Source organism: Phascolarctos cinereus, unplaced genomic scaffold, assembly GCF_003287225.1.
Source record: "Phascolarctos cinereus isolate Bilbo 61053 unplaced genomic scaffold, phaCin_HiC Scaffold_726;HRSCAF=1367, whole genome shotgun sequence".
NCBI classification, from domain to species: Eukaryota; Metazoa; Chordata; class Mammalia; order Diprotodontia; family Phascolarctidae; genus Phascolarctos; species Phascolarctos cinereus.
Window position 1 is genome coordinate 405,468,160 of NW_027556098.1, and position 27,286 is coordinate 405,495,445.

At 47.5% G+C, this 27,286-nt stretch overlaps 1 protein-coding gene across 2 annotated transcripts in view; it reads right to left on the reverse strand.

The window, feature by feature from the left end:
* Positions 1-4,686: 4,686 nt before the first annotated feature.
* TTLL10 (tubulin tyrosine ligase like 10) overlaps positions 4,687-27,286 on the reverse strand; it is a 30,221-nt gene continuing 7,621 nt past the window's right edge. For both annotated transcript variants that reach the window (XM_020976647.1, XM_020976643.1), the window contains 10 exons: positions 25,770-25,935; positions 25,176-25,294; positions 23,247-23,376; positions 22,446-22,531; positions 22,028-22,199; positions 20,500-20,671; positions 17,060-17,200; positions 13,654-13,770; positions 7,765-7,858; positions 4,687-5,522 (listed from right to left, as the gene is read on the reverse strand). In XM_020976647.1, the coding sequence (XP_020832306.1) occupies positions 4,888-5,522; positions 7,765-7,858; positions 13,654-13,770; positions 17,060-17,200; positions 20,500-20,671; positions 22,028-22,199; positions 22,446-22,531; positions 23,247-23,376; positions 25,176-25,294; positions 25,770-25,935 (1,832 nt within the window). In that variant the 3' untranslated portion in view covers positions 4,687-4,887. The remainder of the gene's footprint in view (positions 5,523-7,764; positions 7,859-13,653; positions 13,771-17,059; positions 17,201-20,499; positions 20,672-22,027; positions 22,200-22,445; positions 22,532-23,246; positions 23,377-25,175; positions 25,295-25,769; positions 25,936-27,286) is intronic.

Consider the following 27,286-nt stretch of genomic DNA (forward strand, 5'->3'; position numbering starts at 1 on the left):
CTCTGGGCCTCAGTTTTCACATATGCAAAATGGAGTGATTGGTCTAGATGGCCTATCTATGCTCCTATGAGCCTAGTGATATTGAGAATAAGACTCTTTTTTTTTTTGGTAGCAAAGCTCTAGAAAGAGAGTGCCCAACAGTTGGGGAACAGCTGGGCAAATAGTGGTGTCTGACTGCAGTGAGATGATACTTAGCTCTAAGACGTGATCCATTGGAAGAATTCCAAGAAGACTGGGAACTCTTGTATGAACTGATGCAAAGTGAGTTAAGCAGGATCAGGAGAAGGCTACATCTGAGTATTACAAATGAAAACAACACACAGAGCCAGACACAGTATCCAAGGGCGACTCTGGAGAATGCATGAGGAACTATGTCTCCTGCTTCTTAGCAGACTAGAGGCCAGTCAGTGAACAGGCATTTATGAAGTGCCTACTATGTGTCAAACATTGTGCTGAGTCCTGAGAATACAAAGAAAGGCAAAAGATAGTCATTACCCTCAAGATGCTCACGGTCTAATGGGGGGGGTACAACATACAAATAACCATGTGCATACAAGATACACACCAGGTAAATTGGAGATAACCAACCGAGGGAAGGCACTAGAAATAAAGGTGATTAGGAAAGAAGGTAGCATTTTAGCTGGGACTTGAAGACGGGAGCTGGAGATGAGGAGGGGGAAGAGCCTCCTGACATGGAGGACAGACAGAGTCAGGAGAGGGATAGAGTGGTGTATGTGAGGAACGGCATGCGACCAGTGTCATTGGATTGAAGAGTATGTAGATGGAATAAAGTGGAAGTAGATTAGAAAGGTAGAAGGGGATCAGGCTGTGATGGGATTGGTCAGAGGTGATGTGGGCAGGTACAAAGGGTGATGACTGTATGGACTGGGAGGAGGAGGCATATATGAGACATATTGTGAAGGTAAAAATGAGAGAATTAACACCAGACTGAATATGTAGGGTGAGTGAGAGTGAGGAGGCCAGGATGATGCTGAGGTCTCAAGCCTGCATGACTGGGACTCTCAAGAAAGTTGGGAAGTGGGGGAGGGCTGAAGGAGGGGAGGGGTAATGAATTCTGCTTTGGACATGAGATGCCTATGGGACATCAGTTTGGGATGTCCATAAGGGAGTTGAAGATGTGTGATTATGACTCAAAGGGCAGCTAGGTGGCACCATGAGCTTGGAGTCAAAAAGACTAATCTTCATGAGTTCAAATATGGCTTCAGACACTTACTAGCTCTGTGATCATGGGCAAGTCACTTTGCCCTGTTTGCCTCAGTTTCCTCATCTGTCAAATAATCTGTAGAAGGAAAGGGCAAACCACTCTAGTATCTCTGCCAAGAAAATCCTAAATGAAGTCAAGAAAAATAAGGAAAGATTGAAAACAATTGAACAGCAACAAGGTGTGTAGGGGGGAATAGAGTGTAAGACTGGAAAGATAGGAAGCGGTCAGGTTATAAAGGGCTTTTGAAAGCCAAACTAAGGATTTTATATTTAATTCTGAAGCTAAGAAGGAGCTGCTGGAGCTTATTGGGGTGGGGGTGCTGAAGTGGTCAGACCTGCAGAGAACCTCATCATGAAAACCTGGAGAGGAAAGAATGTCCAGAAATGATGCGGGTGCTCAAGGCTCCAAACAGCCAAAAGGGTGCAGACTGAAGGATGGAGGCCATCGGATTGGGAGATTATGAGATCACTGGTAACTTTGGACAGAGCAGTGTCAGCAGCATGATGGGGCTGGGAGTCAAACTTGACTATAGGTGTAGAATGAGGGGCACGTTTTCAGATCTGGCCAATTCATATTACTTTGTTTTCTCTGACTGAGCTAATTTGTTACAAGACAGGGTTCTGTTGGAGGGGGACTCACTAGGAACTGACAGTGAGTTTATTATTATTATTATTACTATTATAGTTTTGTTTTTAAGAAGCTATGCTCAGGTGAGGGATTGGGATAACGAGGAATCTTTTCTCTCCCATCTGCCTCCAGGTTTCTTCTAAGATCAGGAGATTTTTCAGGTGGAGTTGGGGTATGGCCCAAGGTCATGCTTGGAGCTGACTGTGGTGAATAAAAATAATTTGAAGACACAAAGTTTTTGAGTAAATCATAATCAGTTTTAGCAATGATGGCTAGCAAATGATGGACAAAAAAGGCTCATTAGGCTCTCGATGATCAAAGAGGAATCATGGCCATTTCTTGAGGTTTACATGCCCTTAGATGAGAGGTGCTCCTGCAGATGGCAATCAGCTCAGATTGCTTAACAATTAATGAGAAGTGGACTTTACAAAGAGAAACGAGCTCACTCCAATGAGAGGCTGAGAGTGACATCGTGTCTCTATTGGCCAGAGAGACTATCCCTCTACTCAGACCACCCCCAGCCTTGGGCAATCCAGACAAAAGGATCATCTCCATCCAAGTGGGATTGAGTGGAAACTAGAGATTCCTAGAAAGGTTGGGTGGGATCTGACCAAGCTTGAGGAGAGTTAATTCAATGTCCTTCAAGAGACTGAACTTTGAGATGACTACAGAAAAAAAGGGGAACTCTGGATCTCCCCAAATCATTGGTAATTGATAATCATTTATGTCATGACAATATCCCAGGTAACTGTGCCCTGACCCCCACCTTCTGGAAGAGATGGATCTTAGCCATATAGATTTGGAGCTGGAAGGGTCACAGAAATGTCATCATCCATCCAACCCCCTTTTATAGATGAACAGAGGCCCTGAGAATTTCAGCACTTGTCCAAGGTCACACAAGTAAGCACTTACACCTTTCCCTCTTTCCTTCTCAGAAACCTTCCCACCAGAGAACCAATTCTTCAGGGCTTTTTGGGTCCTGAATCACCTGGTATTTTGGCTCAGCCTAGAATGAGATGGGACAGGGTAGTCCTGTCTCCTACTGTGCGACCCAAGCACGTTGGGAGAACACCGCTGGGTGGTTGGTGGAGTGGAGGGAACCAGGGGCTGGGGGAAAGGCATCTGTCTCAGTACTGGGGGGAGCTGAGGAGGATTCTAGGGGCCAACCAGCACAGAAAGTGCCATCTTCTCCTGTTATTATGCATGGATTCTCCTCACACACTACATTCTGGCCAGTTTGAGCATTCTTCCTTCTCTGACCTCCATAGGAAAGCATACGCATCTCCCCATACTGGAAACGCCCTCCCCATTTCCTCCTCCCTTGGACCCCCCAGCTTCTTTCAAAATGTAGCTCAGGGGCCCCCAAGGCCCTTCCTGCCCCGTCCCTCACCCCAAAATTGTAGAAGCGCATTGACAGTTGTCCCTGGAGACTCTGCCCACAATTGCCCATGCCTCTTTCACCACCCGCACATATGCACCCAAACCTTTGAATTTACTTCAAATATTTTGGCAAAACAGCCAAAACAGCTGGCCTCAGACCCAGGAAGACCTGGGCCCATGTCCTGACTCTTCAAGTCACTTAACCTCAGTTTCCTTATCTGTAAAAATGGCAATAATAGCACCTCCCTCTCAGCATTGTTGCAAGAATCAAATAATTGTAAAGTGCTTAGCACAGTGCCTGGCACACAGTAGGTGCTTAAAACTTTTTTCCCCTTCCTAATTTGATGAAACTACAAGTCTAGTCTTTATCCCTATTTTGTGAATAAGCCAGACCTTGCCATGTCCTTTGCTGCCCAAGTTGAGTTTAAGCCCCTTGAGGGCAGGGACTGTTGTGTCTTTGTACAGTGCCTGGCTTGTCTGGAACTTAGCCTTCTCCTCTCCCCAAGTTACTTTGTTTTCATGGACTAATTGCTTATTCCTAAGAGAGTATAAACTCTAGGGTAAAGATGTTTTTTTGTCCCTAGCATCTAACACAGAGCCTGGCACACAGTAGGCTCTCAGTGTGTGTTAAATGTGTAAATGGACCTTCAATAAGGATGCGGATGCTGCTCAGCAAAGGGCCCGACCCAGAACTCCTCCTGTCCTAGGCATGCTGACCTCCCCCAGGAGCCCCCTGGCCTTGGCATGCCCCTAATCCTCCGTCCGAGTGAGGACTACTGCATGCTACCCATGATTCCAGCCCCAGGCCTGAGTATCTGCACCCATCTGGCCCAACCTTGGCCTACCCCCTCCACCCACCCATGCTTCTATCCTAGTACCTCCCAAAGTGTCTGACCACCTTCCTGCGCTCCTGACCCCATCGGCCAAAGGCATGGGCACACACCCTATCTCTCCACCCCAAATCTCTTCTCTGCCCGCCCCATGATGAATTCTGGAGCAGAGGCCTCCTCTCTTCTCCCCCTCAACCAGTTTTGCATCTCAATATATGCCTGCCTCCCACCCCAGAGCTCCAAATACTGTTGACCCCACCCTACCACCTCTGATGCCAAAGCTCAAATTCACTGGCTCCCCCAGCCTGGATCCCAAATATACCCCTGCTCCTCTCACTCCCCCAGCCCCACAATTCAATGCATCTTTGTCCTCATTCTTGTCCCACCTTCTGAGCCCATCCCATGGCTCCATCCCTGAGCCCCCCTTGGCTGAATCCCAGTCTCACTCCCCACTTTTATCCCTTTATGTCCCCCCATACCTCATAGCCCCCCAAACTGCCTCAAGTCCCACTCCTGCTCTGTCTGGCCCAGAGCCGCCACTGGTTGGGGGAACTGGTATAGGGAAGGTGTGGTGGGGTGGGCCATGGGTGGGGAGTGGGGCAGGAGAGTCAATGATTAGTGGGTTTATAGCAAAGTAATTTTTATAAATTGGTCAGCCTAGAAAAGGGTGAGATACATACATCACAGAGGTGGGTATCTGGGCCTTTATGGAATCACTCTGTACATGCCAACACCCCCAAGCGGGGCTATGAACCCCGGTAGCCCACATCCTTGCGTTCGTACTCTGGGGGGCCCAGGAAGGAATCCAGGGTGGTGTCTTGGGCCTCAGAAGGGCTGGGGGTACTGAAGGGGGGGAATGGGCTCTGACGGGAAGCTCAGAGACAGCATCCGGGACGGATAGAGAGGCAAGAAGAGGTCATTGCTAGCCATTACGGGTGGCTCCATCTCGAGAGCTCCCTGGAACCAAAAGTCGGAGGAGTTTGAGGGTAGCGGCTGGAGGAGGGTAAGCATGTGACTTGGGGGGTGGGGACACACCTCAGGCTCCTCAGATAAGGTGCTGTGGGGGGCCTGGGTCTGGAGGTACTCTTGGCTCGGGGCCTGGGGCTGGCCCTTCACCGTGGAGCTTGGGTTGAGGAAATGCAAGGTAGACTTGGGGTGGATGGGCCCTGGGGGCCCCAGCAGGCCCATGGGCTTCTGAGAGGCCCTGGGGGGCTCCAGCTTCTTCGAGGACCTGTCGGCAGCCTTGGTTGGGCTGGAGCCTGCGGCCGACGACAGCAGGTTCACAGCCTGGTAGGACGGCTCACAGCTCAGCCTCAGAGGCCGTATAGGGCTTCTTAAGCGGATGGACCGGGGCCATAGCTCATCCTCGCCGCTGTGCAGAAGCACAAAATTGCGCTGGCTCAGAAGAGGAAGCATCTTTTCTGTTCGGAGGCTCTTGTGGAAGGTCTCCAGAGCAAGGTCTGCAACGGGAGATGTGGCAGCTTGGACCTCTCAGATAGGGGTCTGCCAGCTTCTACACTGAGCCCCAGGTTCAGAGGGCCGCAGGCCTGCACATCCGGGACAGAGGGCCGCAGGCCTGCACATCCAGGACAGAGGGCCACAGGCCTGCACATCTAGGACAGAGGGCCGCAGGCCTGCACATCTGGGCCTTGGGACAGAAGGCCACAGACCTGCAGATTTGGAGTCTGGGACAGAGGGCCACAGGCCTGCACATCTGGGATGGAGGACCACAGGCCTGCACATCTGGGCCTTGGGACAGAGGGCCACAGGCTTTCACTTCTGGGACAGAGATTCCCATAGGCCTGAAGATTAGGAATTTGGGCTGGAGGGCCACAGGCCTGCACATCTGAGATGGAGGGCCTCTGGGCTGTACATCTGGGCTCTGAGATAGAAAATTTCAAACCGTTGCACTTGGGCCTAGGGTTCCCAAATACTCATAGCCTGGAAACTGCAATGGGAAAGAGGGGAACTCCAAGCAGGAAGTGAGTGAACCTAAAGTGAGTGTGTGTTCAATTTTCCTGTTGTGAGCACAGTCCACCTTAAACTGTTTGGGGGATTTACTAGAGGTGGAAGCCTGAGGCCCTTACTGATTTCTGCTGGTCTGAGAGCTCAGGTGGGAGATAGGGGCTCCAAAGTCAGGTTGGAGCCTTATAAGGCTGGAACAGCTCTGAGCTTGGAACAAAGAGGAGCAGAGGGTCAGAGGGACTTGAGGGTTAGGAGGGAGGCAGGCCATCCCAGAATCCCAGAGACTTAGCATTGAAAGGGACCTCAGCAGCCGCTCCTGAAAATCACCCTCTCCATTGCCTCTGTAATAACTGGTCTGTCCTCCTGAGGCTCTGCCTTCCATTTCCGGACAGCTCTCATTGTCAGAAAGGTTTTTGGTGGTTTTTTTTTTGCTTCAAACCTAAATCTGCCTCTTTACAACATCTCCTCTTCCTTCCTAGTTCTAACAAGCCTGATCCCTTGAAGGCACCCATTAGATCGCTGGCAGAGCCTTCTCTTCTCTAGCCTGCACACGTCCAGTTCCTTGACCTATTCTCATACGGCATGGACTTTGCCTTCCTTGAGTCTCTCTCTCTCTCCAGTGTCTCAGGGCCCTCCCCAATTGAGCACAGCATTCTGGTTTAGGTCTGATCAGAGCAGGGCAGGATCTGACCAGGATTAAGGGCTGAGGGGAACAGAGGAACTCAAGGCTGGGGGTTTAGGAAAATGCAGCTCAAGGCTAAGGAGGTAGGGGAGAAGGCTTCAAGGCTGAAGGCTTAGGGCTAGAGCTAAGATGATTAAGGGGGTTCAGGGTTTGTGGCCAAGATAGACACATAGTCTCAGAACTAGGGTTCATGAGGGAGAGTAGATCAGACTTTGGAGCTAAGATGGACAAACTGGGGCTCAAGGCTGGGGCTAAGATGAGCTAAGGGACTCAGTGTTTGGGGCTAATGTTCAGAGGATGCCTAGAACTGAGGATTCAGATGGGCAGAGAATCTCAGGACTCATAAGGGCAAGAAGGGAGTGGGGGCTCAGAGTTAAGACAGTCCAGAGGTGATCAGAGCTGGGCTTGAGGGTCCTGAACTGAACACAGTGTTCTATACGGGATCTGAACAAAATAGAGGACAGTGGGACTAAGGTCTAAGGTATAAGCAGAGGTGGTCAGGGCTGGGGGCTTAGGGGGAAATAGTACAAGACTGAGTACTAAGATGAGTTGATGGGAGCTCACGTTTTTTGGGGGCAGAGGGGAACTCAGGGCTTAGGTAGACAGAGAGGCTCTGAGATCAAGGTAGAGAGAGTGGATCAAAACTGGGGGCAAAGATGGTCAGAAGCTCAAGGCTTAGGTAGGGAAGGCAGCACCCAAGGCTGGGGTTTGGGTGGGCGGACAGGGCTTATGGATTACCTAGGGAGAGCAGTTCAAGACTCAGAGATAAGGTTTGTAGAGATAAGACCTTGGTTGGATTTAAAGTAGGGGTTCCAAGCCTGAGAAGGGTGAGCCAAGGGAGGTAGGAGCTATAATGGGCAGAGGAATTTCAGGAGTTGGAGCTAAAGTATGGAGAGGGGGCTCAGAGTTAAGGCCTTTGGAGGGGGCTCAGAGCTAAGGTGTAAGAAGGGGGCTCAGCTAAGATATGCAGAAAGCACTTAAGGCTAACATAGCTAGAATATCTCATGGCTAGGCCTGAGGATGGTTGAGTATCTCTAGACTGCGACATTCCTTACCCAAAGTCTCATGGACCACTTTGGGTACAACGTCCTTAAGGACCTCACAATTGGTATGTAGGGCAGGGTTGGAGTTCATTTCCAGCAGCCATACCTGGAAAAAAAAAAAGAATATTTTTGTGTACACAGCTCCTGAAAATAGCTTAAGGGCAGGCTGGGATATATAGAGGCAGGAAGTTCAAGAACACTAAGGTCCCTCACTTCCAACTCTACTCTAACCCTAGGGTTTGAAACTGGGAGTCTAGATTCTGTCACCTTCCTCTAGAGCCCCTTTGGGCTATTATCTGAACATAGTATTCCATAGTGAATAAAAAAATGGACATGGAGTCAGGAAGACCTGGGCTCAAATCCCTCCTCAAATACTTACTATGTGATCATGGGCAAATCACTTCACTTCCCTCACATCTGTGAAATGGGTATATCTCATTTCATATTCATATATAAGCACATACACATATTTGTGTACATATATGTATATTTATGGGCAGCTAGGAGGTACAGTGGATAGAATGCTGGCCGGAAGTCAGGAAGACATCTTCCTGAGTTCAAATCTGGCCTCAGACAATTACTAGCTGTGTGACCCTGGGCAAGTCACTTAACCCTGGTTTGCCTGTTTCCTCCTCTGTAAAATGAGCTAGAGAAGGAAATGGCAAACCACTCCAGTATCTTTGCCAAGAAAATCCCAAGTGGGATCATGAAGAGTCAGATACAAATAAAAAAATGACTAAGTGACCATGAACAAGTCATTTCCTTTAGACTTAAATCTGTAAAATGGGCATACTTCATATATATACACACACACACACATGTATGTATGTATATGTATATATGTATGTGTATGTGTGTGTGTATATTATATATATAGTGTGTGTGTGTGTGTGTATGTGTTGTGCATATGTATACATGCATATACCTATTGCACACTTAGACTACATATTCCAGCAGCTAGGGGATGCAATGGATAGAGTACCAGGCCTGGAGTCAGGAAGCTTCATCTTCCTGAGTTCAAATCTGGCCTCAGACACTTATTAGCTGTGTGATTTTGGGCAAGCCACTTTACCCTGTTTGCCTCAATTTCCTCATCTGTCAAATGAGCTGGAGAAGATGGCAGCAAACCACTGCAGCATCTTTGCCAAGAAAACCCTAAATGGGGTCGCCAAGAGTCAGACACAACTGAAATGACTGAACAACGATGTATTCTATATATATGTATGTGTTATATGTTATGCACACATATGTGCACACATGTATATAGTCACACTATATACCCACATGTGCATGCATGTGTGTGCGTGTATATGCATTATGTGTTGTATGCGTATATACACATGCACACATAGCCCTTGCCTTACAGGTTCCTTGTGAGGATTAAATTAGATCATTTATAAAATACTTTGCAAACTCTAAGATCGTAGACTCAGAGCTAGAAGAGACCTTTGAGGCTATCTAGTCCACGCCCACCATTTGCTTTTCTTTAAAAAAAAAATCTTTGAGATCTTTTGTTTTCTTATCATCTTTATTGTGCAATATATGGGAGATTGTCTTCTCTCTTCCTGCCAGAGAGCCATCTCTTATAATAATTTTTAAAAATTGCCAAGAATCCAGCAAAACCAACCAATACACCAACCAAGTCTGATATCATGCATCGTTTTCCATACCTGCAGTCCCCCACCCTTGCTAATAAGGGAGGGAGTAGGCATTCTTATAACTCTTCTTTAGGGTAAGGCTTTGCTGTTATTCAGTCATTTTCAGTTGTGTCTGACTCTTCCTGACCCCATTTGGGGTTTTCTTAGCAAAGATACTGGCATGGTTTGCCATTTCCTTCTCCAGCTCATTTGACAGATGAGGAAACTGAGGCAAACAGGGTGAAATGATTTGCCCAGGGTCACACAACTAGTAAGTGTCTGCAGCCAGATTTGAAGTCAGGAAGATGGGTCTTCCTCATTCTGAGCCCAATTCTTTATGCACTGCAGCGCCACCTAGCTGCTCCTAGAGCTCATACTTTTTCACCTCCTTCCATATCAATTGAGTTTCTGTTCTTTTCTTGTATGTGGTTGTCATTGTGTCTGCTATTTTTCTGGCTCTGCCTACTTTACTATCAGTTTCTAGAGCTCTTCCCACACGGCTCTGGATTCCTCATATCCCTCATTTCTTACAGCACAGTTATACTCCATCACTTTCATGTGCCATCATCTTTTTAGCCATCCCCCATTCGATGGGCATCTACCTTGTTTCCAGGTCTTTGCTGCTGCGTAAAGCGCTGTTAGAAATATTTTGGTGTGTGTACCTGGAATCTTTCTCGTCACTGACCTCTTTGGAGTCAGAGTATGGACGTTTTACTCATTGTCTTAGCCTGATTCCAAACTGTTTTCCAAAATTCAACCTTTTGATTTTACAGATAAGGAAACTGAGACTCACAGAGTAGCAATTGGCAAAGTCAATATTTGGACCTAGTTCAATCTGACCCTAGATATATTGATTTTTCAATAATGCAGCTGTCATCTTTCCCCTTTGGGGCTGAGGTGGGTGGGTCAGACTAAACACCTAACTCCCCTGGGCTGGGAGTTTTGAAAATCATTTAGTCTGACCTCTTCACTTCACAAGTGAAGAAAGTGCAGCTGAATATCCAGTCAGCCCTGACCTCTAGCATCCAGTGAGGCTTCGGGTGGGGTGGATCAGGCTCAAGGCTCTGAGAAATCTGGAACCTGTGCCACATGAAACAAAGACTGTCAGAGTGAGGAGAGGTCTAAGAGAAACTTCCAAGACTTCAGATGAGGAAACTGAGGCCCAAGAGAGGAAAATGACTTGCTGAAGATCACACAGGGCAATCATAAATTCTAGACTAGCTCTAGGGCTAGAGGAGTTATTTAATCCAAACTTCTGATTTCATAGTTAGGGAAACTGAGGTCCATAGCCACACAGGTAGATAAGTGTCCAAAGCAGGAACCAAACTTATGTCCTCGAACTCCTAAGTCTGTGGCAGGAATAGGCTAGAATTCTCCTCTCCGCTCTCCTCGCTCCAGAACTCTTTCTAACCCAGTGTGACTTATGCCAGTTCTGAGAATTGCTAGTGGCCAATGTCAGAAGTGACCAGGGAAGCTGGACGTGCTCTAAACGTGCAGTGCTCCTTTCCAAGCCAAGGAGGAATGATAGCAGGCAAATTCAAAGGCCAGCTGGGGAGCAGTCCTGAGCCCCGCTCCAGGCTGCAGTGCAGCTGCAAGCCAGGACCTCCTTCCTATCCAGTCTTACCACACAGACACCAGCAGAGGGCACCCCAACCTCATGGACGATTCCCACTGGCTTGCCAGCAGCTACAGAATTTCATAGTTTGTTTTGACTTATTTGGGTATATTTGTCCCATTCCATTTCTCCAATTAAAATGCAGGGTCCTTGAGGGCAGGGATTGTTTTCTGTTTTTTATTTTTACAGACACAGTGCCTAGCACAGCTCCTGTTACATTATAGATGTTTAACAAATGCTTGTTGAAGGAATGAATGAACTTTGGAGAAAGAAAGAGTTCCAGCCTCTGATAGACTTTTACAAACCTTACCTACACAGCATCCTCTCCAGCCTAAAGGAATACATAGCCGGCCTGAAAAGATCTACCCTTCCCTTCTGCCACTTATTCTCTGCTTTTGTGTATGGCCCTGGGCAAATCACCTCTCTTTGGACCTCAGTTTGCTCATCTGTAAAATGGGAGAGATAGAATGGCCTCTGAACTCGCTCACTTCCAGCTGGAAACCTATGATCCTAGGTTCTGTAGAATGAGAGGGCTGGACAGGACTATAAAGGCTCTTGCAGGGATCAATCTATGAGCTTCTGGTCCTATTAGGAGCCCCCCTCCAAGGATAGCCAGGGTGGGAGGAGTGAGAAAGGGAGAGGGCAGATACAGTCACAGAATCCCAGTTAGATCTAGAAGGGACCTTAGAGGTCATTGAGTCCACCCCCTTCATTTTACAGATCAGGAAACTGAGGCTCAGGCCGGGGAAGTGATTGACTGGTCAATAAGGAAGCAGAGCCACTGAGTGCAGGGTTCCCTCTCTCCTGTACTTTCCCAGGTCCAGTAAGCTGGGGAACAGGACTTCTCAAGAAACCTAGAGGAGGCCAAGAGGAAAGGCGTGTTCTGAAAGCCAAGCCAACTCCCAAGACGGTGCAGGGCCCCTGCTAGGCTCACTAAGACCCTCATGAGCCCCCCTGCACTGGTCCCCATATCTGACACTGGATCGTCTCCTTCCCCCAGCCAGAGGCGTAGCAGGGAGAGAGGGGAGGGAGGGGTTGGTGGGCTCATACCCCAGACACAATGGACTGGGAAACCTGAGCCCGGCCAGCCCCTCACTGCCTCAACAAAGCAGGGTATTGTGCCAGCCGGCTCAAAGTCTCTCCCCAGCCAGCCCTGGGACTGACTGCTGCCCCTTGGTCCTACCCCTCATCTCTGAAGCTCCCCGTGGGGAGCATCCTGTCTGGGGGAAAGAGAGGGCCTGGCTCTGGGGGGGGTGGAGTCAGCCCTCTCTGCATCCTGCCCTCCCCACTACAATTTGGCTTTCAATGAAAGGCCTTTCCCTTTGTAATGATAATAATTATTATTAATAATAATAATAAAGCCTGCCACTTATCTAGAACTTTTAAGGTTTGGCAAAAATTCTGCTTATACCTTCTCATTCAATCCTCACAACACCCCTGTGGGAGACGTGTTATTATTATTCCCATTTTAGAGACAAAATGGAGGCAGGTTAAGTGATTTGCCCAAAGTAATTCAGCTGGTTAAGCGTGTGTGGGGTGGGGAGAATTTGAATCCAAGCCCTTCTTGACTATATTCCTGACTCTAAGTCCATCTGATTCTCTGTCCTGACCAGACTATGTTCTCCTAGGCTAACGAACCACCATGCCGCGGTGGAATCCCACCCACCCACATCCCAGGAGACACTGGAGAGGATGGGGGAGGGAGGAGACAAGGAAGAAAGAGAAATGAAGTGGAAAGAGTATTGCATTTGGAGTCAGGGACCTGGGTTCAAATCCTGACTCTACTAGTCAGTAACTGTGTGACTGTGGGCTAGTTACTTCCCTCCTGTGGGCCTGTTTCTGCCTCTGTGAGATGATGGTGCTGCACTGGGGGACCCCTAAGTGTCCTTTCTTGCTTTATATCCGTGATCCTATATTAGAAGTGGTGTTTGGAAAGGTCAGGAAGCACCAGGCTGCTCTAGGTTAAGCTTCTAAGGAGGGGAACCTTAGATGATTGCTCAGGGTTCCAAGGTGCCCCTAACCACTGCCATTTTCCATCTTCTGGTTTCCTTGTGCTTCTCTTGGGTCCTTCCTTTCTTTTTTCTTTCTTTCCTTCATTCCTTCTTTTCTTTCCTTACTTATTTCCTTCCTTACCTCTCACCTTCCTCCTCTTCCTCCCTCATTCCTTCTTTCCTTCCTTCTTCCTTTTTTCCTTCCTTCCTTCTTCCCTCCCTCCCTCCACCTCTTCCTTCCTTCTTTCTTTCCATCCTTTCTTCTTTTCCTTCTTTCTTTCCTTCCATCCTTCCTTCTTCCCTCCTTCCCTGCATCCTTTCCTTCCTTCTTTCTTTCTCTCCTTCCTTGCTTCTTTCCTTCTTTCCCTCCAACTTTCCTCCTCTTCCATCCTTGCTTTCTTCCTTCCTCCTTCCCTCCTTCCATCCCTTCCTTACTTCTTTCTTTCCTTCTTGCTTCTTTTCTTTCCTTCCTTACTTCCCTCCCACTTTCCTCCTTCTCTTCCTTCCTCATTCCTTCCCTCCCCTCCCTCATTTCCTCCCTCCCTCCTGCCTTCCTACCCCCCCCCACAGTCCCAGGAATCTCCTCTCCTTCCCTCCTCCCTCTCCCCAAGGCGTTATGGGAGGCTAAGACCCAGGGACCCCTTGGGGGAAAACCCACCTTGAAGTTTTCATCGATAAGGAAGTCACAGCCAATAAGATCGAAGTAGCCTAGTTTACACTCCAACTTGGCCTTCACTGCTAGGAAGCACTGGAGCATAATCTGTTGCATCCGTTTCTGAGCGAGAGGAGGGGATGGGGAGACATGGGCAGAGTCAGGACATCCTGGCCACAACCCTGCTCAAAGTCAGAGCCTCACAGCCGTGCCTCTGCCTACCCCTCTGGGCCAAGGGCCCAAGACCCACAGCCCTCTCTGACTACCTCCCCTCCTCCTACTGCCCACTCTCTTCTCTACCTCTCAGAATCCCTGGATGAAGGGACTGTCCAGTGTGGCCTACAATGTACTGGACAAAACGCCCTCAGTTTTCTCATCTGTAAAATGAAGGGGGTGGGATGCCATTAGGCTAGATTACCTCTAAGGTCCTTTCCAGTTTCTCCCAGGAGAATGTAAGCCCCTTGATGGCAGGGACTGATTTCACTTTTGTCTTTAAAGCCCTAGCACTTGCTGCAGCACCTGGCACATAGTAAGCCCTTTTAATAAATGTTCTCTGTTGACTCCAGCTCAAAAACTCTGCAGCTGTGCTAGATGCTTATCAGATCTTTGCTTGAAGAATGTCAGAGAGGAGGCAGTTTGGGACAGCTTTTGAAACTAAGAAGTTTCCCCTCACACCAAAACTAGAGCTTCCTAGTGACTACTACCCCCCATCATTCTGAGTTCTGGCCTGTGGGGCCACATAGAACAAACTGAGCCCTCTTGGATGTAACCACCCTGCCTTCAGTCTGAAAACAGCTGACATCTCTCCCAATGAATCCTCTCTTCTCCTGGCCATGAATCTTCCCAGTCCCCTCATTGACTCTGGTCATCCTTCTCTGGATGCTGCTGCTTATCAACATATTTTTTAAATGTAGGGCTTGGAATGAAACATAATACTCCACATGTGGTCTGAGCATGGCAGACAGTGTCAGGACAATTAACTCTTTTTTTTTTTTGTAGACAGCTTTCTTCTCCTAACATAGCCTGATTGCTTTAATTTTTTTTCAAAGTCAAATGTCATACTATTGAGTCATGTGGAGTTTTCAATCCACTAAAACCCCTAGTACTTTTTCAGATAATCAGTTCTCTAGTCACACATCCATATCCTGTGCTTGGGACATTGATTTTTTGAACCAGCATGGAGAACTTTACATTTACCTCTATGACATGTTAAGTAATCAGTTCTCTGAAGTCACACATCCATATCCTGTGCTTAGGACATTGATTTTTTGAACCAGTGTGGAGAACTTTACATTTATTTCTATGCCACGTTCTGTCTGATCTGATTTGCTCCCTTCTTCTAGCCTATAGAGATACTTTTTGGACCCTTACTGTCCTCTAGTGTCCTGAATCTCCCCCTCAATTTTGTGTCACCTATGATTATGATACTTCTTCCTCTCTTTCTTCTCCCTCCGTCCCCTTTCCTGAAAACCTATGGAGACACAAGGTCCTGGACTCATCACTCTTATTTTCCTCACCCCCTCCTTTACTTATCCTGTGTGCTGTGGGGAAAGAGGGGAAGGGGGCATAACTCTCACTTTAAAGGATGAGCTAGCCAACTAGTATTTATTAAGCACTTACTATGTTGCCAGACACTGCTAAGTGCTTGGGATACAAAATAATAAAGCAAAAGCAATCCCCTGCCTTCAAGGAGTTCAGTCTTACAGGGGAGACACAGCATGCAAATGACTAAGTCCAGACAGGGTATAGACGGGATAAAATGGAGATAATCAATAGAAGGCCCTGGCGTTACAGAGGATTGGGGAAACCTTCTTCCAGATGAGGCCATAGCTAAGACTTGGAGGAAGTCAAGAGAAACTAGGAGGTAGAGACAAGGAGGGAGAGCACCTCAGATGTGGGGAACAGTCAGGGAAAATAGCCAGAGTCAGGAGGCAGAGCATCTTGTTCATGGAACTGCCTCCTTAGTGGACTGTTTGGCTGGATTGTAGAGTACATGGAGGATTAAGGTGTAAGAAGACCGAAAAGTAGGAGGAGATTGGCTTATGATGGGTTTAAAAACCAAATGGATTTTATAGTTGATCCTGGAGGTAATAGAGAAAACACTGAAGTTTACTGAATGTGATGTGGTCAGATCAGTGCTTTAGGAAGATCCATTTGACAGCTGACTAGAGCATGGATTAGAGTGGAGAGAGACTTGAGGTGAGCAGATCCCCCAACAGCTGTAGCAATACTCCAGGTGTGAGGTGCTAAGGTTCTGCACCAGGTAGGGGTAGAGTCAGAGGAGAGAAGGGGGGTATATACAAGAGATGTTCCAAAGCAGAAATGCCTGGACCTGACCATTGGTTGAATATGGGGGATGAGATGATAGAGAGAACAAAGAATCAAGAATGACAGTCCAACATGGCTTCCTCTACTCTCCTAACTGGGTGGCTGCCATGCCAGTCAGACCCCTTACCTCGCCTTTCCTCCTCTTCTAGGGGCTCTGCAAGATGAGAGGGTGATTCCCTAAAGAGAGGAGCCAAGATGCTTCCAAGTACTCCCACCATACTCCTCTTTTCCTTGCTGTCCCCAAGAGGCTGCCATTCCACTCAAGAAACACTGGGGAAAACCAGGTTTTCCCTAAGGACACATCAGGACTAGGAAAATTCCAAGAGGAATGGAGAGATGTGGGTTGCAGAGGGACCTTTCCCTATGTAGACTTGCAAATGGTCCCATTTGCCAGTTCAGGACCTGCACTGGGCTCCTCCCCTCCCACTTGGACCCCTCCAGTGAGAGGACTACATGCCCAAAGATCTAGACCCTAATTAGCAAAGACCTCTCCAGAGTGCACCTGCTGCTTGATTCTTAGGCACACCCCCAGGTGGTATAGTCATGCCAGGACATGGACATATTCACAGACAAGCAGACAGGCAGAAACACGTAAGTTCAGACATCTGGCCATACACCGCATGAACTAAAGTCATAGACTCACAGCCTCAGAGGCTTAATGGCCATTACGTCTAACACTCCATTTACAGATGAGGAAACTGAGGCCCAGGGAGGCCCAGGATCATCAGTCTAGAGTTGGAAGGGGTCTTAGAGGTGATCTAGTCCAACCCCCATCATTTTAGAGTTGAGGAAATGAGACCTAAGGGAGTTAAGTGGCTTGCTCAAGGGTTCATAGATAGCAATCATCAGAGAGGAGGATTTGAACCCAGGTCCTTTGACTCCCTATGTAGTTCCCTGTCCACTGCCCCACACTGCCTTGTCCTGTCCTCATTTCCCAAGCCATGGCGCCATCCTCCTGAGGACCGGTTCTTCCTGACCTGAGTGTCTCCTGCTCTCCTTGGTGACCCAAACCCACTAATTCCTCTCCTTCCCCAAAGAAGGGGGCCCCCTCCAAGCCTGGCAGCAGGAAACAGGAGGGCCTTACAGTGAAGGTGGTGAGCACCCAGTCCTTGGGGAGCCCTTTTGCTCTGCGGAACTTTTCATTGATGTGTTTGTTGAGACGGTCCATGCTCCACACAGTCTCTTCCTTCAGTAGCACATACAGGGGACTTTTCTTTTGCATGAACTAGGAGAAAGAAAGAGAGACAAATATGGCCCTGGGAATCTCCACCAGGCTTCCTAGCCACAGAAGTCACCCTCAGCCCTTGAAGTAGCAACAGGCATCCTTCAAGCCACAGACCCCTCCTTGCCAATTACCTTCTATTTATTTTGCATTCATTTCATGTGTATATTTCTAAAGGTATATATTTTCTTCCTGGGAAGACTATAAGCTCCCAGAGGGCAGGAACCATTTTTGTTCCTTAGCTCCTAGCACAAAAGGATAGGGCTAGATCTACAACTTCACTAAATTTCCAGATGAGAAAACTCCTTCTACCAGAGCAGGTCTGCACCTTCTCTGCAACAGAAGGTCTTAGTGAATTGACAGGTTAAGTGACTTGCCCAGGGTCACATGGTCAATATGTGCCAGAAGTGGGACTTGAACCCAGATCTATCTGGCTTCAAGGCCAGCTCTTTAATAAATATACCAACTTGCCTCTCACTTGGCAATTAATTATTATTTGAATTAATTGTGTGGATTAATTGAAGAAGTCCCATACCTGTCTCACAGAACCTTCCATAAACGCAGACAACTCTCCTGCAGACCCTCCCCACTATTACAGATGCTTCCCTGATGTGGAACTCCCCAACAACCACTGGTGGCTAGCTACTCCCTCACCCATAACTGTAAAAATCCCTCTGACAGACCTTCCCTGACCAGGCTAGAGGGCTTTTGTTTTGTTTTGCTTTTTCATGTGTTAAGGGGCAGATATAGGGAAGACACCTTCAGGTTTATGGACTGAAGGTATCTACAAGTAATTTTAGGATTGATTTGACTGGCTGACCCTAACTAGAGCCCCTTCCCCACAAATTCAAAAGACTCCTTCAACCCCTTTCCCTGACCCCTACCCCCAATCTAATCCAACAAATATTTTTACACATGTACTGTGGGTCAAGCATTATATTAGAGGCTAGAGATACAGAGTGAAAACAATAAGTTCATTGCCCCCAGCGAACTTATATGCAACCAGAGGACATGTAAGAAACATGTCTTTTTTTTCTTAAGAGGAGGAAAAGAATGCTTATATAAGTACTTGTATACTTATGCTTAAGGGCATTAAGTAAGGTTTACACATGAGCTGAGCTTTGAAGGAAACTAGGAATTCTAAGAGGATGAGGTGAGAAGGGAGGACATTCCAGGTTTGGGGGACAGCCTCCCAGTGAGAGGGATTAAGAAATAGGCCAGTTTGGATGGCTTTTAAGAGTTTGTGAAAGGCATGTACAAAAATAGCTATAGCAGCTCTTTCTGTGGAGGCAAAGAATTGGAAATTGAAGGGATGCCCATCAACTGGGGAATGGCTGAACAAGTTGTGGTATATGAATGTAATGGGATACTATTGTGCTGTAAGAAATAATGAGGGGGATAGGTTCAGAAAAACCTGGAAAGACTTGTATGGACTGATGCTGAGTGAAATGAGCAAAACCAGGAGAATGTTATACACAGTAACAGCCACGTTGTGCAATGGAAGGATTTAAGACATCTCCAAAGGCCACATGATGGAAAATGCTATCCACATCCCAAGAAAGAACTATGGAGTTTGAATGCAGATCGAAACATACTATTTGCTATTTTTTTTTCTGTTTTGTTTTGTTTTCTCTTTCTTGTGGTTCCTCCTATTGGTTCTAATTCTTCCTTACAACATCACTAATGTGAAAACATGCTTAATAGGAATGTATATGTATAGCCTATATCAGATTGTATGCTGTTTTGGGGAGAGTGGTGGGGAGGGAGGGGGAGAAAAATTTAAAGCCCAAAAGCTTATGGAAGTGATTGTTGATAAATTAAAATTAAATAATAAAAAAAAAAGAATAGGTCCACCTCTCAAAAAAAAAGAGTTTGTGAAAGGTATTAATATGTCTGGAAGGGTAGACAAATCAGATTTTGGGGGATCTTAAATGTCAGGTTGAAGAGTTTGTATTTTATCCTAGAGGCAATAGAGAATCATTGAAGATCCTTGAGCAGAGGAGTGACCTGGTCTTTAAGAAGACTGTCTTAGTAATGAGTGAAGGATGACTTACTGAGAGAAGGGGAGAGACTTGGAAATGAGATTAATTAGGAGGTTATAGCAATAGTTCAGGCAACACATGATGAGGGTCTGAAATGGGATGCTGGTGAAATGAGTGGAGAGAAGGTGATGGATAGGAGAGACATGAAGGATGTAGAATCAATGAGAATTCCCAGCCAATCAGATATGGGGGGAGGGAGATGGAAGATTCAAGGATGAATCCAAGGAGGTGAACCTGGGCGACTGATAGGATGATGGCGCCCTTGGGGCAGCCAAGTGGTGCAGTGCATAGAGCACTGGCCTTGGATTCAGGAGGACCTGAGTTCAATCCAGCCTCAGACACATAACACTTACTACCTGTGTGACCCTGGGCAAGTCACTTAACCCCACTGCCTAACCAAAAGAAAAAAAAAAGAATGATGGTGCCCTCCACAGAAATAGGGGAAGTTTGGAGGAGGGCCACCTACCTCGCCTGCCCAAGTCCCAACAGGGACCTTCCTGGGCTATGCCAAGAAATTGGGCCTGCAGAAATGGACATCATCTGGAGATTAGGAGGAAGAGGAAGGGAAAGAGGATGGAGATGGAGAGGAGATAGAGAGGGTAACAGAGGGAAGGGGGCAAGGGTGAGGAGGGAGCATTGCAGGCATGAGGTTCAGCTGGTGCAAAGGTGCTGGGAGATGGAGAGTGCGTGAAAGGAAGCAAGTGTAAGAAGACTGGGAAGGCCAAGCTGTGAAGGGCTTTAAAAGCTAAATAGAGGCTCTTCTCTTGGATCCTAAGGAAGATATGAGCCACTGGAGTTTACTGAGTGTGTGTGTGTGTGAGTGTGTATGATATGGTCAGACCTGTTAGTCTCACGATGGAAAATGCTCTCCACATTCCAAGAAAGAACTATGGAGTTTGAATGCAGATCAAAGCATACTATTTGCTCTTTTTTTCCTTCTGTTTTGTTTTGTTTCCTCTTTCTTGTGGTTCCTCCTATTGGTTCTAATTCTTCCTTACAACATGACTAATGCGAAAATGTGTTTAATAGGAATGTATATGTATAGTCTATATCAGATTGCCTGTCTTCTTGGGGAGGGAGGTGGAGAAAAATTTAAAACTCAAAAGCTTATGGAAATGATTGTTGATAAGCCAAAATTAATTAATTTTTAAAAAGATCACCTTTTAGTCTATGGGACTATGGGACTACACTATGGCTATAGGAGAAGGGAACGCCATGCTTTGCCCCTCCCCATTATACCCCAGAGACCTCTCCCCATACCTGATTAGTCAAATGTCCTGCGAGGTCCTTGGTCTTGGGGTCGTAAAGGCTCAGAGTCAGCCGTGCATAACCATGACCAAAGAAGACCATGTAAGGCATGGCGCAGGCAATAAGCAGGTAGGATCGCACATCAAACTTCTTCCCATCCAGGAGCAGTGGGTTGTGGATATACCTTTGGGGAAGTAGAGTCAGGCTGACTACATTTCCCCCCAAAATTCTCTCAATCCCTTCTCCAAACTTCTCTCTTTCTTACTGAAGATGCCTGGTCAACCAAGATGTAACCCCTAGAATTATCCTTAACTCTTCTCTCATTCTCACCTACAGCTTGTAGAGGTCACCACGGGAGAGAGCGCTGGGACTGTAATCAGGAACACCTGAGTTCAAATACAGCCTCACATACTTCCTAACTATACAACACTGGTCAAGTCCTTAACCTTGCTCTGTCTCAGTTTCTACAACTGTAAAGTGGGGATAATAATATTATGAGATTGATATAATGAGATAGTATTTGTAAAACACTTAACACACTTGTTTCCTTCCTCCTTCCAATATATACAATCAGTTGTCAAATCTCATTGATTCCACATCCATAACCTCTTCCTCTTCCATCCCCTTCTCTCTACTAGACTCTCTCCTAGACTACTGGATCTTCTGCTTACTATCTGTGTGATCTTCTCCTGTTTGTACCTCAAAGTTCCCTAGACCTGACATTTCATCCTCCAAGACAAACTCTTTGTCTTTATACAGGCTGTTCCCCTTTATGCTTGGAATTCTCCCACCTTTTAGAATTATCAGCTTTCTTTCAAGGTTCAGTCCATGTGCTATCTCCTACAGGAAGCCTTCCTCAATCCTCCTCCTCCTTCCTCTCCCCCACCCCTGCCCCAAGTTGTTAGCATTCTCTCCCTCATGAGAATTCTTCTGTATTGGGAGAGGCAGTGTGGAACACTGCATTTGGAGTCAGAGGGATCTGGGTTCAGATCCTACTTACCATGAGCATCAGGATGGTTTATGACCCCAAGTTGGCAGGTCATTTGAACTCCCTGGGCCTTAGTTTATTAATCTGCAAAGTAAGGGATTGTATGCGATGTCCTTGGGAGCCCTTTCCAGCTCTAAACCTTTTGCCTCTTCTCATGTTTGGTCAGCGGTGTCCAAAGGATGGGACCATTACTCAAGGCTGGAAGTGAGGGCTACCCTTATTTCATCATGGGTCCAGAATTAATGGTGGATGTCATAGCCACTCCTAATAGAGAGTCCATTGAATAAATATACAGGGTATAAAGTGCTCCCAGGCTTAGAGTTGGAAGGGACCCCAGTGGCCCTCTAATCCAACCGCTTATTTCACCAAGTAGGAAAGTGAAGGCCAGAGAAGGAAGTGATCTGCCCAAGGTCATACAGGTGGCACACAACAGAGGGAAGGGTTTAGTCCCAGTTCTCCTCAGACTCCAGAGCAGGGTCTTTCCTCTGAACCACACAGAAAGGTCCCGGTGCCCTCCCCCATACCCAAGTACCTACAGCTGATCCCACCCACCTCTGTATAACTCGTGCCTGGGGAGCTTTAAAAGGTATCTTCTTGTATGTGGGATCATCCGCAATGCTCTGCATCTTGGCCTGGAGAGAAATTACTTCCTCTTGGGTCCTGATCAGGAAAATGCCTTTTCCCTGGTTGGAAGCAGTGGGCTTACAGATCCAGATTTCTTCATCTGCAGGCACAGAGAGTGGTAAGGGTTGGGGAGAGGGGTAGGTGGTAGCATTAACTCTGCCATGTCACTCATGCCACTCTCTGGCATTGACATGGCCCTGGAAGGGGGCGGGGGTGATCTGGCCTAGGCCTTCAGTTATGCTCTGATCTTCGAGCTAACAGACCTCATGGCAGGAGGGAAGCTCCTGCAGGTGCCTGGCTCCCCTCCCTTCTGCCCCCACATCATAGAATGGGACTGACAGCTTACCATGGAACACAGTAATGAAGCTTTCCCGTTCTTCTTTCAAATCTAGACGATAGGTCTCTGGAAAAAAGTCTTCCATTTTCAGAACCCTGTGGGAGAGTTAAGCATGAAGGACAAAGGGACAGGAGGGGAAAAGGAGGGAGTCACCTTCTTGAATCATTCATACCAGCCCTCTTTCCTTCCAGATCTTATCTCTTTCCATTTACCTCTTCTTCTATCCACCCTTTCGTCCTCCCTCCCTCCTTCCCTCTCTTCCTCCTTCCTTTCCTTCCTTCACTCCTTCCCTAACTTCCATCTAGCACAGAAACATTTACTGAGTGCCTTTCTTTTTTTTTTTTTGGTGAGGCAAACTGGGTTAAGTGACTTGCCCAGGGTCACACAGCTAGTGAGACTGGATTTGAACACATGTCCTCCTGACTCCAGGGCTGGTGCTCTATCTACTGTACCACCTGGCTGCCTCTACTTTGTGAAACAAATCTAGGGCTTGCTTGCCACCCTTCCCCTCAGTGGAGACCAGGACACTCAAGTAAAGCCTGTGGAGTATTGTCAATCAAAGCCATCACCATTGGTTTTGCAGTCAGAGCCCCTGGGTTCACAGCCTGGCCCTGTCACTTCCTGTGTGATCTGGGCCTCAGGCTTGTCCTTTCTAAAATGGGAGTGGGAATTTGGACTGGTGAATCCCCAAGGTCCTTTCCAAGTCTAAATTGCTGATCTTTCTCTTTATGGGAGGATGCTGGCTTGGGGAATAGATGGCTTCTGCCTGTACAGGCAGAGCTTGGGCGTGGGGGGCATGGGAAGCCTTACTTGATGTGTGCTGCAGTTGGTGACCTGCTGATTTTGTTCATGACTCTGGTATATTCTCGCAGGGCATTCAGGAGGCCGATCTTAGTTGTCAAAAGCTTGTTGTTAGGGATCTGGTAGAGGAGTTGTTCGCCTGTGTCACAAAACACTGCGATGAGGAGATGCGCAGTGGGGAGATGGGTACTTGCCTTTAAGGGGATTCCATTCTATAGCGTAGGACATTAAATACATGTTTCTGGGATGAGAGGGTTGGAAAGTGGATAGGAGCAAAGAAGATGGATGCATAGACAGGGGGACAGAAGGAGAGATGGAAGGATTGGTGAATAGAAACAGATGGATGGGAAGGAAGTGAGGAAAGGAGAGAAGAGGGAGGAGGGAAGAGGGCTTTTCCAAAGAATGATGGTTTGTACATCCCACAGAATGTAAGTTCCTTCAGGGCAGGGACTGTTTCATCTTTGTTGCCAGTGCGTTAGCCTGGCACACAGCATCTAATCACTGATGGTTGGTAGAGTGCCAAGATATGACCCTCACACTACCAATAGAATGTAAGCTCCTAGGGGGCAGAAATGGCTTCATTTTTATCTCTGTATCTTCAGTGCTTAAAACATTTCCTGGCATAGGGTACTTGATTAATAAATACTTGGCAATTGATTGATTGGTACATCTTGATGCCCAGAGACAATTGCTATCTAGTCCCCAAAGGCACCTTGCTGATATACAGTCTGACACAGCTTCTAGTCTCAGCCCTGATGCCTGGATCCCATTCATAGCCTGTAAGCTTCAGGGCTCCAGGACTCTCTTCATTATGCCCAGGTGAATTAACACCAGTTAAGGAATTGACTCAATACCACTTATTATACAAGGCTGCTCCTGTGCTAGGTGCTAGGGTTACATCAGAAATGAAATGGACCCTGCCCTCAAGGACCTTACACTCTGTTGGGGAGGGGGAAGAATATACAGAAAAGGTAGGGACATTAGGAGCCCCAAGCTGCCCAATCTAAGGAGTGGGAGTGGGGGCAGCTCAGGAGGAAAGTACTTGGCATTTCCTGACCATTACTGAGTTCATAGACTCTCTTGAGTGGGGAAGGGAATAGACCTCTGACACCCATATTCAAGGGTCATGAAAAGGACACAAGATGGGGTCACTTATGCCTACTTCCCATTGTTCTGGTGATGCTGCCCCTTGGAGAAAGCTGTCGCAGTGACAATGGGCAGGGGACAGTCTACGGACGGACTGAATTGCTCCCTTGTACCTTTCAAGGTGAGCAAAAGATGCCAGAGGGGCCAGGGATTAATATTTGCTTCATCAGGTATGGCTTGGTCTGATGTTCTAGCCATCCCAGTCTCTCTCTGGACCTGAAGGATGGCCTGGCCATTCTATGACATAAGACATTGGTTGGGATGGGGACCTCCAATGTTTCTAGATGGGGCAGCAACTATGGAAAGTGGTATGTCTAAGGGCAGCAATCACCAAGGAACCTTCTGGTGGGCTTTCTTGGGGAAAATGGATTAGCTTTATCCTGCCTGGCCCCAGAGGACCCAACCAGCACTAATGGGTCAAACTAGAAAGAAGCTAATTTAGATTGGATGTCCTTAAAAACTTCAGAACAGAGAGAGCTGCCCTGAAATGGAAGGGGCTCCCCCTCCCCTCACTGGAGTCCTTTTCAGCTACTTGGCTGGGAAGGTATAGGGGGGATTCTTTTCCCTAGGAGCTTATGCTGGAGAATTATGGAAGTCACTTCAGGCTCTGAAATTCTGGGCTCCTGAGCCAGAGTCCCAGCATGTTTGGCCAGCCAAATGACTCCTATGTGTTGGGCATTCATTTCAGATGCTGGTTATCTGGACTGGCTGGACCCAAGCACCCAGTCTGGAAAGCCCTTGCCCCACACCCCTGCCCCCGGCCTGCTGGCCCCCCTTTTCTCTGGGCTGCACCTTCTCGAAAGGAGTAATAGGTGTCCCTGCGCTTGGTCTCGCACCATTTCAGCTTGTAATCCTCCCGACGGTTGTCATGGATTCTCTGCCAGCCTTTGCTCAGGCAGTAGGAACTGATCCTGCCAGGATAACAAGATTCACTGGACTGTTAACGATGCCTTAATTGGCTCTGGGGCCTCAGATTCCCCTGAGGAGCTCCTGGGAAGGCTGACTGACACCCGAGGCCTTGCAGCTGGCCCTAAACCTAGGGGTAAGGGGGGATGGGAGGAGGAAAAGGTGGCCCTGAGCCAACAACTTTTCCTCCCGTTTTTAGTTAAAATGTGAGCCAAGTACCCTGTGGTCCAGCACTTGGGCAGCTGAGGAGGGAGGATGCCAAGCCAGACCTGGCAGTTGTGGGGAGAGGGCAGGAAAAAGTGAGTAGGGGTGGGTATCCTGGGACATGTGCCACAATTTTAGGGTTGTCAACATCACCCTAGTGCCCAGACTCTGGCTCAGGGAAGCCAATTAAGGCATCAGTCCCTCCTCCCCTAGAGGCCTGCAGTGGCACCTGGTTCCCCCCCTCCCCATCTCCCTTCTTCCAAGGAGATTGCTTACAGCACGGCCCCATTGGTCCCCCCGATGTAGAAAAAGGGACCCTGTGTGGGAGGCAGGAACTTCTTCTCTCCCTGGTTGGGCTCTTCTGGGGGGCTGCTGTGGTTGGCTTGAATCCCTGGGGCTTCAGTTTTGGTCACAGCCTGTGTTTCTGGGTGGGCAGGGGCACCTGCAAAAACATGACCCAGCCCCAAGAAATGTCACCCCAGGGATTTTCCTCTCCCTCTGTGGAGGAGTCAGACTGATCTGGGTTCAGAGAGGAACAAGGAGCCAACATCCATTCAGGGATGACTCGAACCCCTGCCCTTTGAGATTTGATCCCAAACCCTTGGACATGAGAACCTGTACTCTTTCCTCTATACTAAGCACAGGGTCATAAGACTTGAGAGCTGCAAGAGATCTCATGGTAACTTGTCTAGAACAAATCCCCCATTTTCCTCATGAGGGAACTGAGGCACAGACAGAAAAAGAGACCTTGCCAACATCATGCAGTGGCTAGGCTAGAATTCAAACTCAGGTCTTTTGATTCCAAATCTAGAGCTGTTTTCCCCATATCACACTCCCTGGAGGGAGAAGATGGCTGGCCACTTACTGGGGGTGAGGCATTGTGGACATTGACTCATGCTTTGGGTAGCGGTCAGGCTTTATGGTTTCTGAGGCACCCTTGGAGTCTGAGATTTGAGGGTTCCTCCAGAACTTAGGGACTCATATACACTCCAGGGCAGGAGTCCTTAAACAGGAGTGCATGAACTTAACAAATATATATTTATTCATAATTGTATTTCAGTGTAATTTGGGTCCTTTGTATCCCATGTATTATTCTATTTATGCCCTTAGAAACATAATTGTGAGAAGGGGTCTGTGGGCTTCACTAGATTGCCCAGGGGGTCCAGGACACCAAAAAGAAAAAAGAAAAAGAAAAAGAAAAAAAAAAGGAAGTCCTGCTTTTAACTAAGTGCTCATCACACTAACAGTCCTGGGGAAAGGTAGGTGATGAGATTTGGATACATGGAGCAATCCAAGATCTCTGGAGATCAGAGGCAAGGATATTAGAAAGTATGCTGAAACAGCATCTGGAAACATTGCATACCACCTGAGAGGTATGGAGGGAGAATTCCAAGCAGAGGGTAGAGCAGGGGCAAGGTTAAAGATTAGAGTGAGCCTGGCCTGTGGGGAAGACAGTGGGAAGACAGAGGGTTTAGGAGGAAGAGCATCAGGGGAGCAGGGAGTAAGCTTATAGAGGGCCTTGAATGTCAGGATAACAGATTTGGACTTTAGGCATGAGGCAGTGGGAGCCTTCAGGAAAAGAGGAGAGCAGAAGCCATATATAACAGATAGAACCAGAATTTTCAGCTTAGGTTCTGGAGAGCTGATGGTTATTAAAGGATGAGAGATGATCTTCTGGGATACCACGTGGGCAGCTGACAAATTCTTGACTGGTCATAATGGATAATTTTATTCTGTAAAAGGTATAGTGATGGGGGAAATGCAATTCTGAACCTGAAACATCCGACCATCAA